Here is a 13,992-nt window from a genome sequence, read left to right on the forward strand (position 1 = left end):
ATTACTGCATTGCTCAACATGACAATGCCAGACCACATACTGCATCAATTGCAAAACATCATGGCTGGCAGAGAAAAAAGGATCTGGGTACTGAAATGGCCAGCTCAGTCCAGATCTTTCACCCATAGAGTAAACATTTGGCCGACTGCAAAAGAGGAAGATGCCACCAAGATGACCTAAGACAGTTGGAGCAACTAGGGGAAGCCTGTATTAGACAAGAATAGGACAACATTCCCATTCCTAAACTTGAGCAACTTGTTCTCAGTCCCCAGACATGTGCAGACTGTTATAAAAAGAAGAGGGGATGCCACACAGTGGTAAACATGGCCTCTCCCAACTTTTCTGAGATGTGTTGATGCCATGAAATTTAAAATCAACTTATTTTTCACTTAAAATTATGAATTTTCTGAGTTTAAACATTTGATATGTCATATATGTTGTATTTTGAATAAAATATTGAAATTTGAAACTTCCACATCATTTGAAGTGAAGATAATGGGTAGACGCCAGTTCATGCTAATTCTGGGTTTATCACCAGGTTCACTTCCAGGTGTACGGGCCAGAACACCACTTAAGGCCAAATATTCCAGAGTATGAAATGAAGAGCTGAGAGATACTCCCTTATTATTCTATTCTTATTATTCCCTTCCTCTTTCTTTGTATGAGTGAGTAGGAAAGGTGAGTGTAATTTCGAGTGTGGTTTCTATAAAGAGAGAACAAATACAAATGAATAAAGGAAACATATGCATACACTCATTCCTCCTAAGCACTAATACACATTACAAAACATAAAATAAACAGTAGTCAGAATATGACTATATCTCTTAAACCCTAAAAACTAAGCAGAGAGAAAGGATTCAAATGCTTCTCAGATTTTCTACCATGCATTAAGTTATCAATAACGTAGATAGAACTTACTGTCATCTATGATATACTTTAAAGCATCAATAGCGGTCCAGATAATGATATTTAACACCACTTCATATTTTACTCCAGCCACAGAGTACTACTAACATTCATAACAACAAGTATTGAATAAAGTATTAAACATGTCTAAAACATCGATGTGGACCCATTTAACCCGACGTACTGAGTCAGGGTGGACCGAAGCTAGAAAGTAACGCACGCCAACGTGGATATATCTAACACTAACGGTCGTGTAACGACCTAAACTCCTAACTCTCATCCATATCGAATATCAGAAAACAACAGCTGTCAAAGAAATACAATATCACAAGTAATGCAGCAGATTTACTTACTTTTCTCATTCACGCACACGCTGAGGAAAGTGTCACTCACAATTATAATTTAACCGACCGATGCTCTCTATTATCCTGAATACTAACTGCGTGACAACCAACTGACCATCTCTATCGTACTGCATACTACTGCGTGACGTCAGATATAATATACAAACCAGTGCGACGCTTTGCTACACCTATTACAAGCACTGAATAAACGGGAGTAAAAAGTGAATCGGACAAAAAATTACTGACAAACCCACTAAAAAATAGCAACACTAACATAACTTTGGGGCCTTTTCTACAAATACCGAAAGCGTATAATGTTACGTGATCCGTGTAATGCGTGAGCACGAATCTCCACTCCCATTCAGATTTCCTTTACTCACACAAAACTGAACATGCCTTTTTAAATATACATGGTTCTTTAATGAACTGTCTCTCTCGCTCAGATATACGTGTATGCTCAAAATTTGTCCTCGCTGAAGACCAGAGAGGAGCCCTTTTTTTCTAATTCAGGTGAAGAGTAGGCTTTTTTCACTAAATGGAAACAAGGCGATTATAGTCAAGTCAGCCTTCTCTAGTTAGTTATTTTATTATTTAATACTTACTTTAGTTAAGTGCTTAAATTGTAAATATGCAGTTATTAAATTATTTTATTTAGTGCATTTGTATTTTGTTGTTTTTGTATGCAATAAAAGCGTATCAACACTGTAAAAAGGTTGCTGTAAATTTTACAGTAACTTACTGGCAGCTGGATGCCAGTAAGTTACCCTATAAGAATATTCTACAATATCATTACTGTAATTTCATTTACAGTAATAATAATAAATACATACTGTATTAATATTTACAGTCACGAGTGCCAGCCATTTTTCAATTCACAGTACAAGTACTGCATTTTTAATATACTGATAATATCTTGCTGTATATTGTATTATTATTCTGAGTATGAGTACTGTTTTTTTCATTTTACAATTACAAATTACTGTATTTTATTTATTTAATTAGACTTTTTTTGTAGATTTGAGTTTTAGCTTCATTTACTTTATTATTACAAAATTAATTAAAATTTTAATCTACATGTCACAGGTGCCAAGGTTGCAATAAAGTTGATGAAAGCGGATCTATCCTGGCAGTCAAAGTTTTTATTTAACATAGAACTCAAATACTCGAAAACAAACAACAAAACCAAACACAAAAGACAAAACAATTAATGAAATTAACAACAGGTGTAGCTGATGTTTCTTATCTAATGAAAAACCACTAGCTGTAAACTATAAGTTTTTTACTCCCCAAAAAAATTCATAAGTTCTCATGAACATTTGTCATTAAAATATGCTGTTTCATTGTTTAACTATTTCATTATTTAACATTTAGTTCAACAAGTATATCTATTACATGTGTTTGAATTCATCCTGTGTATTTGTAATATGGTTACAGTTTGGGATTTAACAAGTTCATAAGTTCTCATGAACATTTGTCATTAAAATGTGCTGTTTTCATTGTTTAACTCATTTCATTATTTAACATGTACTTTAAAAATTACATTCTACAAGATGCTGTTTAAATTCATCCAATGTATTTGTAACATCGACCAACAAGTTTAAACATGCTGATTTAGCAGAATAAACCATTGGCAAAAGATCTAACAGTAAAAGCATTTTTTTTTGATGGTGTTCTCTCTCAATAAGGCTCTTGTCCAATTCAACAAGCTCTCTGATGAAAGATGCCACAAGGGGGATTCAGGCTGGCGATTTTTTCTCTGCATCCTTTTTCCAGATGCCCGGCTGATCTGTGATTGCCATCAGGGTTTATTCTCCAGAATGAACCTACAGAAGGACAAGAAAAACACACATTTATCAAGGCTCACTGATTTCCCCAACAGTCATAACATGGTAAAGCTGTATGCACTTTGATAAAGCATTAAAAAGCAATATGTACTATGTGAAGTAAATAAATAACTAATTATACATTGTGAACAGATTATAAAATAGATTAGACAGATTATAATGAAACTTTGTGAGGTTGCACAAATAAAATGAAGGACACTCTTTTAGGTGATTATAAAGGGACGGCTCTTTGAGTGCTTTCTCTGCCAAGCCAGCAAATCAAACATAGTGTAGCCTATTTTTGCTTCTTTTCTCTGTTAAAAAACACAGTGGTTTGTGGAATTTAGATAATTTTATTGGGAATGCTTATGCTGGGATGTGTTGTCTCCTGAGCCACTGGTTCTCAAACTTTTTTTAGAGTTGTAACCCACAGAGGCTTTTAACATCCATCTGCGTAACCCCCTCTGCAGTCACACCTTTTCAGTAAGGTCAATATTTGCTCCTAATATTTGCTTTTTTTACATTTACAATGTAATAAATAATGCTTTAAATAAAAAAATAAATAAATTCAATAGAGAAATATGCAATGATGGTAAAAACAAAGTGATGCTTTAAATATTAAATTAAAACCCCCAGTACGTGGCGACAATACTACAAGGAAAAAGTCGGCAAACCACAATTGAACCTAAAATTGGCCAGGTTCCTATGCATTATGATATGGTGGTAAAATCTGTAATGCGTTCGCACAGATAACTTGCAGTGTTTGCACACAAACTGCGCAACCATCTTGACTGGGATAGTTCACCCAAAAATCAAAAATATAGAAATGACAGTTTTCAGATAATGTTAACGTTTTAATATAAGAGTCAACGTTGGTATAATAATCACCAGCTTTTCCTCATTGAATTGATGTTAGCTTACCAGTTTCCTCAGATGACGGTAACCGCCAGAAAATAACTCCAAGACACCTCCGACGTTCCGCGGTTCTAACAGCCAAAAACTTTAAATGAAAACAAAATATTCACTTCAAAATACTGTTATAATACAACCTCCGTCTTTAGTGTTGCCTCACTTTTCTTTTTGTACTTCAAGATAGCTTGCTGTTAACGTAAAGTTTCCACAGAGTCCTCCTGCTTAGCTAATTTACATTAAAGAGGCAGAGGAGCATTTAAAAAACTTCATCTGTGTCACTAAATATCAGTCGAAAATGTAAACTTTATCGGCCCTGCTGAAGTTGTCACCACGATGGCGGCAGTAACATCACTTGTCAATCACTGGCTAAACTTTGGAGCATCCCCGCATAAATTCAAATGTCCTCCCGAAACTTTGCAACGTGTGGTGTGGCCGAAAAACAAAGTTCTATTCTACATTTAAATGAATTTAAGCCTAGAAAACTGCTGCAAGAGCGCTCTTTATAGACCCACTAAAAACTGTAACTCGTTGTTCATTGTGGATCTCACAAAGTTCTGTTATGACCGATGAATCTCACACTGCACAGTTAATAAATTATTAACAGCGTGTATACTGTATGTTATCGTGAAAGGATTCGATTGTATAACTCAGCACAGAACAAAAATTGGTGTGTAGCGTGCCTTTAGATATGAGAGATGAGGTGATTAAAGTGTTTTCACTTAAGTTAAGCCCTTGAAGTCCTTTTTAAGTGTTTTTCTTAATTGAATTCGTACAATTTCTCATGTGGTAACATAATTATATGATTTTATTCAACTCAAAAATATGAACTTAATCTATACATTGGGTTACATTGATAAAATGAAATTTAAGGGCTAAAACAGGTAGACTAAAACAGTTAAAATAAGATAGCATTTGCAGGTTAGCAATTCTTTAATAGTGAAGTATGATAAGTATTACAAACACATACATTATACCATCCAGTCATGAAGCCTGAGTGGAGAAAACCAAAAGTTCCTCGCAACTAGTAGTGGCATATGGGATCCAAGCAGGCATTAAGGCATCACTACTCACATTATGCACTCTATAAAAGAGACAGGCAGTCACTTTTTACAGTGCATATATTAGCACATCCAGTAATCCTGAATGAATTCAGCCATTACCTTGGATAATGACACTCAATAACCAACTAGTCAGTTCACAGCAGTGATAGAAATTAATCTTTTCCAGTAAGATTAAATTGACTATTACCTTTTAATGGGCATATTTACTTTTATAAAGCCATTTTTTTCTAAAAATGTGCATCATCTTTTTCAGTCAAATTTTTAACTTGAATCAGTAAGTCATTGGGCTGTTACCAATCAAATGAAATCAGTATGACAAAATTCACATTTGCAATGCAAAGGAAACAGACGCGACATCTGAAGTGGCATTTTAAAACACAACACACGGTTTAATGCAGAACATGAATGCTTTAACCGGCAGTTACAAATACATTAATACTGTTTTTATATTTTAAACAAAAACGTTGATTACTGACATTTTAAATTATATATAAAAAAAAATAAAAATTAAAAGAAGATATTTTAAATGTGAAATTAAAACCGCCAGTAGGTGGCAGCAAGTCACTGTTAATAAGCGAGTCATTGCGATTGAACCGAATCATTTAAACGGTTTATTTATTCAGGAACGAAACACTGTTATGTTTGCTCAGAGACGCAAATTGGAATTATATTTGTTGTCGAAATAGAGCAAAGACAGCCAATATTGTGTCTAAAGTAAGTGTCTTAAGATTAAAAAACTCTTGTTTATTGAACTGCTGTATAAAATCAATATTTGTAATCATGCTGCTTTTTGCGTCAGTCATCAAAAACGTCAGTCAATCGAATGAATACTGACTAACTATATGAAATTATATAAATATATACATTTCTGCCCCCAAATCTTGAATTTCGTGATCATTCTTATGCATTTTAATAAACTGAATCATGCATTGAAAAAACTAGCGCTGGTCTGACCTAGACTTCCTTATTGCAGCTGAACTTTAGCTAACTTATATGGTAGCTCATATGAGTCATGGATGTTAGCGAGACAAATTAAATATATTTAGCTTTTGTCTTCTGGATAATTAGGTGTAAATTCGAGGCAACAGACAGGTAGCTTATTAGTCTGTTGCTCATCACCACTTACCTCCACACCAAGACAAACACAACTGGAGAGCAGTTCTGAACCATCAGAACTCCACATAATCTCAAAAACACACACACGCACATATATACATACAATAATTTATTTAAATTATTATTATTTGTTTGACAGGGAAAGCTGTGCAAACTTAAACGCACACGCCACACATATATGCATTCATAAAAAAATAAGACAAAATAAAAGAACTCAGAAAAAAAGGGTGCACTTTCTCTCGAGGAAATAAAAGGGCAGGTGCTCAAGTCCCATTTGATGTCTATGTGTGCACGTGACTGCTTACACATCATGCCACAGGTGAAAATCATTGAGTCATCATCAATAAAAGGGAAACGTGAGTGTTTTGTCTCTAAAAAGGCAATTTATAAACAGCTTTGCTTAATGTAATCATAGTGATTAAGTCAAATCTTTAAACTCAACTTGCCTAAAAGAATGTTACAAACTAATTCATTATTGTGCACTTTAATTCACATTATGAATACTTAATATAATAAACTGAACATACTAAAATAAAAGGTAATTCTTTAAGCCATGTTATTCTCCCCACAGAAGTTAATAAGTTACAAACTATTAAAAAGCAAATGAATGTTTCAATACAGTTAATGAATCATTCATGTTGCATCCAGAAAAAAAAAATTAATCACTGGATGCAGCGATCATATAGGTGTATATACATAGCATCGCTATACAAATGCTCAATGTTGGAACACATATATTAGAAATTATATGCTTAAGGCACATTATATAAAATCATTCTGTTACATATAAGAATATTTACCATACATTGTAAAACAATTGACTTGTCATGAATTAAATTACATAGATGGACCATATTTACAAGTCAAACGTTAACTAACCAACAACAAACACCAATAACATCTCAAATACTGCTTGCCTCAACACCATTGGCATCTTTTAAAACACATATTGAATTTTTTTATTTTAAAAGAGGATTTATTTTGCGGTCTCCCTTATTTTGGACATAAACCAGCTGAATTAACTCTGTTGATTAGTGGAGTACTCCACGACTTTAACTGGGTGTCATAAAAAGAAACATACCGCTGGTGAGGCTCCAGGAACACTTTGAAAACCTCATACACAAGCAGCCCATTGTATTTTCTATATTTTTAATCATTACTTTTAAAAATGTTACCCCAGATATTTTGTTGGAAGTTTCATTTACTCTTATTAATTGGAACATTTATATATACACTTACACATTATACATCAGGGGTGTCAAACTTAGTTTGGAGTTTAGTTCCAATCCTGCTCCAACACACAAACCACGTAGTTTTCAAAAAGCCTGAAGGACTTAAATTAGCTGGATCAGGTTTGTTTAAACAGGGTTGAAGGAAGCTAAACTCTGGTTCTTCAGGAACTTTGACACCCCCATTATGTATTTATACATTTATTTCTGGAAAAAAAAATAACATGGCAAGAAGGGTTTTAGTGGGAATTTGAATCAGCTGCTTTCAAATGAATGACAGACTGCAGACAGCAAAGTGATTCAGAATTTGTTTGAATGTAATAAAGCACAGATCACCTCACACCAGAAAAACCAAAACCTGATTCTTGAAGTGCACATTGTGTTAACCTGTAAACAACTTTAAATTGATAAAACCCCATTTTTACTCAAAAGTACATAATTCAGCCAATCCAGGTAGGGTTTGCCAGCTTGATCTTACATGGTAGCCTTGCAAATCTATCCAGTGACTTTTGTCTGCAAGTATCAGGGCCTTGCATTTGATGGCAATTAGTGAAGCAAGAGGAAGTGCATGCATTTCTAGATGCTACATTATTCAGCAGTGAAGAAATTTAAAGTGCCACCACACACTTTTCACTGCATTCCAGATGGGTCCTTATCTAGTATTCAAAGGATGTGGTTGCCACTGAAACACCCTTAAATTGTCAGTCTGACCCCGGCATTTGCACTGAAGTAAGGCTTCTAGCAGCATTTAGTCACCATGTACTAGAGCGTTACACATTTATCCCCCAAACTGTGGGGTTATAGGAACTGTGGGTAGGTTACAGGGACTTTGTAGTTCAGTGTTCCTGTGGCTCAGTGGTAGAGCATTGCATTAGCAGCGGAAAAGGTTGCAGGTTTGATTCCCAGGAACACATGTTAGGTTTAAAAAAAAAAAACTAAAAAAAAAAAAAGTTAGCCTGAATGCACTCTAAGTCACTTTGGGTAAAAGTGTCTGCTAAATGTAGCTCATGCTGGAGAGCAGCAAGGCCACAGAATGGGATACAAAGTTGTAGACAAGAGATCAAAATCCTATTAAGACTAATTTTTTATTTTAAACAAATCACATGGCACTTCCAGTCATTTTTTGTCCATGGCCATATTCCTTGACATTAATGGGTCCAACAGATGCTTTATCCCACCACAGATCTGAGAAACAAACAGATAGTGAGAAAAGCAGTGCATAGGGAGAATGGAAGAAAAAAAAAAAAAAAAACCCAGACCTTTAATCATCGGATCACGTCCATTTCTGGTACTACAGAAGGTGTCACAGCAGGCACACACCTGGTCAGAACCATCTGCGGATACCCACCTGACAAGACAAACCCTTAAGTTAAGGCAATCCCCAAGTCACCTGTATACTTATTTGGGGGGGGGGGGGGGCTTACTTATTAGCAGAGAAAGAACAAGCTTTCTGTTCAGGACTTATTGGAGTAGGAGGAGTTGCTGTAGACACTTTCAATATGCATGTGATGTAGACCTGCAAAGACAGTGGTTTGTAGACCATGGTAGCATTATACAAAGTGTTGCACAGCTTGTCACATACCAGTCCACTGCCTGCTTGATGGAACCTGAATGTCTCCAGCTGAAACCGCAGCTTATCACCTTGAGTTCGGGGCATAAAGTGAGACCTTGAGCCTGTGAGCTTGGCATCAACCAGGCACCTGGTAAGAGAACCCAGTTAGAAGTCTTGCAATACTTCTAGAGAGTGGGAACATGAGGTGCACCACTTACCCATTGTTCTCAATAAAGGAGTATCTGGGGATAGACGCAGCATCAGGAACTGTTGTAGCAATGCAGCTGTCCACAAATACATGGATGGGAACGTGCCTGTATGGCTGTACAGATGCCTCAATGTTTATGATATCACCCAGGAAGTACTGGTTAGAAGGTCTCTCGAATTGCCAGTCATCTGTAAAGACACCTTTTAGCACAAGTTCACAAGCACTGGTGTGTTATGAACCTGTTTGATATACCAACCAGTCATGAGCCTGAGGGAGAACACAAAGATCTCCTCTGCAGCTTTAGAAGCGGCATATGGGATCCAATTGGGCATTAAGGCATCGCTACTCACATTATGCTTTCTGCAGAGGAGTTAGATAGACGGTCATTATATGGGGTTTAGTACATCCAGTAACCTTGAATTCTGCCCTCACCTTGAATAGTGACACTCGATACCAACCACCGCACTATTGCTCCTAACAATAGGAACACCAAATAAAACCTCTTGTGGGGTGTACACAAGTTTGAACGTATAGACAAGCTCATCTTCAGTCACCTAAATGGAGTAGAAGCATGTTCATTACAGAAACCATTCAGAACCATAAATGTTACGAAAGGAAAAAGGTGAAACCTCACAGTTAGTATACTACCACATCCATGCAGTTCTGACTCAAAGAGGAGCACTTGAGCAGAAGTGTCTTCTCCAGTTGCAGTACAGCCTCCCAGTGTAAAAGCAGATGATTTCAGTGGCTTCCCATTCCCAAAGAAATCTTGCATCACCTCTACATATACAGAGTTTTCAGCACACCGAGCTGCCACACTTTTGGCAGGGACAGGACGGCGCAAATTAAAGGGAACACTTGGCTGCGTTGGTTCTTCTGGTAGGCTTGGAAATCTCCATGTCAGTTTTTGCACTGGACCCAGCAGCAGCTCTTTTGACTGAACACCCAAAACATCTTGAGAAGGCTTTTTAAAATCACTCCTGGCTGGTTTCTGGACAGGAAACTTCTCTGGTGTAAATACAAGGTTACTAGGGTCATATTTCTGTGGAATTGGTGGCATTCTGGAGTCAATCTTCTGAAATTTTGACAGCGCCCTAGGCATAAAAAGGTAATTACTACTTCTTTTGTTTCTCCAAAGTGCTTCAGAGTAGCCCAGTGTAAGAAAAACCACCAATCCTAATCCAATTTGCCAGAACCCCATTGTTGCTAAGCTTGTGTTTCAATGATGCATTAGGCCTTTACCGTCCAAATTTATACAGCTGAAAATCAGCATGGCTCCACCTCTACCATGACAAGCATTATTTTTCTCTGGACCTGCCTATTTACTCAATCAATATGTCACAGGTGAAAGTCATTGATTGCTTATTACGCCGAACAAATGATGCCTCATATAAGGACATGTTGATTTAGGTGCCAAACCAAATGATTGCTTATTTTTAATATCAGATGTGCTCGGCTCGGTGTGCTGAATAAAGATAAGCTCATTAATTGACATTAAGAACTTAAATGGTGGTATTTGAAGCATGACAGCACACATTAAAACACTGGAAAATCTTAAAGTCTTAAAGAAAATTATTTAGTTCACAAATAGTTTGTGAAGCAGCATAGTAATAAAAAAGTATTCAACTATTAACAGAGAGGTTCTGAAATGTATATATTTTTTGTTATTATTTCCTGATACACAGCCGGATGAAAACATTTCTGATTCTATTAGTTTCTTCCGAAAGAAACAACTTGTGTGCCACTGAACAGGCACATGCACTTTAACACAACACTTAGGCTCAAGGTGCATTTTACTCTTCTTGCCAAATCACAGTTATAAATGGCTGAAACAGCCTGTATTGGATGTATTTATTTCCGGTAAATGACAAGGATGATGGGGCAGCTCTAGTCTCCTAGGCACCTTTAAATACAGCTTCATCTCACATATAGACAAAAAGACAAGCAGAAAGGTAAAGACACTGAAGACTGGGTCAGTTGTGTGTTCCGATCTAAGAACAGTTGACTGCTTCTATCCGGTACACTTTAATTGTCCCATCTGCTTTTCTTACGTTTGGGGGGATCAGGAACTGCGAAGCTGTCTTTATCCCTGACTTCTCACCCCCATCTCTTTCTGACCGTCCCTCTCTGTCCCTATGGCTCCCTTCACCGTTTCGGTTGTCACTATGATGATCTCTGTCACTATGGAGATCCCTTTCCCCATAGCGATCACGGTCTCCCCCACTATGCCTGTCACCATGAAGATAATGATTCTCTTGATGATGACCCCTGTCGTCATTTTGCCATTGTGCCGTGAAGTTACATTGGACAAAACCATCCTGGATTCTGATGGGTCCAACAAATGCTCCATTCCATCGCAGATCTGCAAAAGAGAAAGTAAAAACATTACAAAAGTATGTGACCATGCAGTCTACACATTCCCCCTTGAAAAATTTAATCACATGCCTTTAAGAAGCTGATCACTTCCACTCCTAATGCCACAGGTTGTGTCACAGCAGCTGCACACCTGATCCTCCTCACCGGCAGACACCCACCTGTCATATAAACCAAACTCATATAGTTATTGGGGTACTTCAATTCAGTGGCAACACACCGATTAGCAGAGAAGCAGGGGTGGGTCTACATGGTGGCTGGCCACCCCAGGTGCCTCCCCTACCAGATATCTTGCAATAGGCTTGTTTTTTAGTATTTATAACTGCATCTGTCAGTGGCGGATCCTCTGCTTTTATACTTAATTTTAGGAGGTTTCTATAGCGGGATCTTAATGACAAATACCGAAAGCGTATAATGTTACGTGATCCGTGTAATGCGTGAGCACGAATCTCCACTCCCGTTCAGATTTCCTTTACTCACACAGAACTGAACATTAGTTTTAAATATACATGGTTCTTTAATGAATTGTCTCTCTCGCTCAGATATACGTGTATGCTCAAAAGTTGTCCTCGCTGAAGACCAGAGAGGAGCCCTTTTTTTCTAATTCAGGTGAAGAGTAGGCTTTTTTCACTAAATGGAAGCAAGGCGATTATAGTCAAGTCAGCCTTCTCTAGTTAATTATTTTATTATTTAATACTTACTTTAGTTAAGTGCTTAAATTGTAAATATGCATTTATTAAATTATTTTATTTAGTGCATTTGTATTTTGTTGTTTTTGTATATGCAATAAAAGCGTATCAACCAGGTTCCAGAAATAATCACTGAGGGTGCTTCTGAAATTAGTGAGGGTGCTCTAGTCTTAATGCACATAATCACATAATGTGTCCCGTCTATTGCTATGGTTATCACTTTGTCAATCACTGCTACTTTGAGAGCAAATCCCGCATAAATATGCAAATGTCATTCCCAAAACTTTGCAACGTGTGTGTGGCCGAAAAACAAAGTTCTACATTTTAAATGAATTATAAGCCTAGAAAACTGCAAAGAGCGCTCTTTATAACCACTAAAAAAACTGTAACTCTTTGTTCATTGTGATCTCACAAAGTTCTGTTATGACCGATGAATCTCACACTGCACAGTTAATAAATTATTAACAGCATGTATACTGTATGTTATCATGAAAGGATTCGATTGTATAACTCACCACAGAACAGATATGATAGATATGAGAGAAACCCAGCAATGAGGATGATTAAAGTGTTTTCACTTAAGGTTAAGCCCTTGAAGTCCTTTTAAGTGTTTTTCTTAATTGAATTCGTACAATTTCTCATGTGGTAACATAATTATATGATTTTATTCAACTCAAAAATATGAACTTAATCTATACATTGGGGTTACATTGATAAAATGAAATTTAAGGGCAAAAACAGGTAGACTAAAACAGTTAAACTAAGATAGCATTTGCAGGTTAGCACTTCTTAATAGTGAAGTATTATAAGTATTACAAACACATTATACCAACCAGTCATGAGCCTGAGGGAGAAAACCAAAAGTTCCTCCGCAACTAGAGTAGTGGCATATGGGATCCAAGCAGGCATTAAGGCATCACTACTAACATTATGCACTCTATAAAAGAGACAGGCAGTCACTTTTTACAGTGCATATATTAGCACATCCAGTAATCCTGAATTAATTCAGCCATTACCTTGGATAATGACACTCAATACCAACTAGTCAGTTCACAGCAGTGATAGAAATTAATCTTTTCCAGTAAGATTAAATTGATTATTACCTTTTATGGGCATATTTACTTTTATAAAGCCATTTTTTCTAAAAATGTGCATCATCTTTTCAGTCAAATTTTTAACTTGAATCAGTAAGTCATTTGGGCTGTTACCAATCAAATTAAATCAGTATGACAAAATTCATATTAGTTATGCAAAGGAAACACAGAAGCAACATCTGAAGTGGCATTTTACACACTGTTTAATGCAGAACATGAATGCTTTAACCTGCAGTTACAAATACATGAATACTGTTTTGATATTTTAAACATAAAACGTTGATTACTTATATTTTTCATTATAAAAAAATAAAAAAGAAGATATTTTAAATGTGAAATTAAAACCGCCAGTAGGTGGCAGCAAGTCACTGTTAATAAGCGAGTCATTGCGATTGAACCGAATCATTTAAACGGTTTATTTATTCAGGAACGGAACACCGTTATGTTGCTCAGAGACGCCAATTGGAATTATATTTGTTGGCGAAATAGAGCAAAAACAGCAAATATTGTGTCTAAAGTAAGTGTCTTAATATTAAACTCTTGTTTATTGAACTGCTGTATAAAATCAATATCACATTTGTAATCATGCTGCTAATTATTTTAAAAAAATCATCAGTCATCGAATGATACTGATTAACTATATGAAATTATATAAATATATACATTTCTGCCCCCATATCTTGAA

General features: G+C 36.2%; 1 protein-coding gene across 1 annotated transcript; it reads right to left on the reverse strand.

Moving 5' to 3' along the window:
- Positions 1-8,430: 8,430 nt before the first annotated feature.
- Positions 8,431-10,378, reverse strand: LOC109104305 (zona pellucida sperm-binding protein 3-like). Its single transcript, XM_042721527.1, has 8 exons — positions 9,786-10,378; positions 9,584-9,705; positions 9,408-9,511; positions 9,162-9,339; positions 8,974-9,091; positions 8,816-8,907; positions 8,651-8,739; positions 8,431-8,576 (listed from the first exon to the last, which is right to left on the reverse strand). The coding sequence occupies exons 1-8, from the start codon at positions 10,350-10,352 to the stop codon at positions 8,491-8,493; spliced, it is 1,356 nt and encodes a 451-aa protein (XP_042577461.1). The 5' UTR covers positions 10,353-10,378; the 3' UTR covers positions 8,431-8,490.
- Positions 10,379-13,992: the final 3,614 nt, after the last annotated feature.

The sequence above is a fragment of the Cyprinus carpio genome, chromosome A3, assembly GCF_018340385.1.
Source record: "Cyprinus carpio isolate SPL01 chromosome A3, ASM1834038v1, whole genome shotgun sequence".
Taxonomy (NCBI): Eukaryota; Metazoa; Chordata; class Actinopteri; order Cypriniformes; family Cyprinidae; genus Cyprinus; species Cyprinus carpio.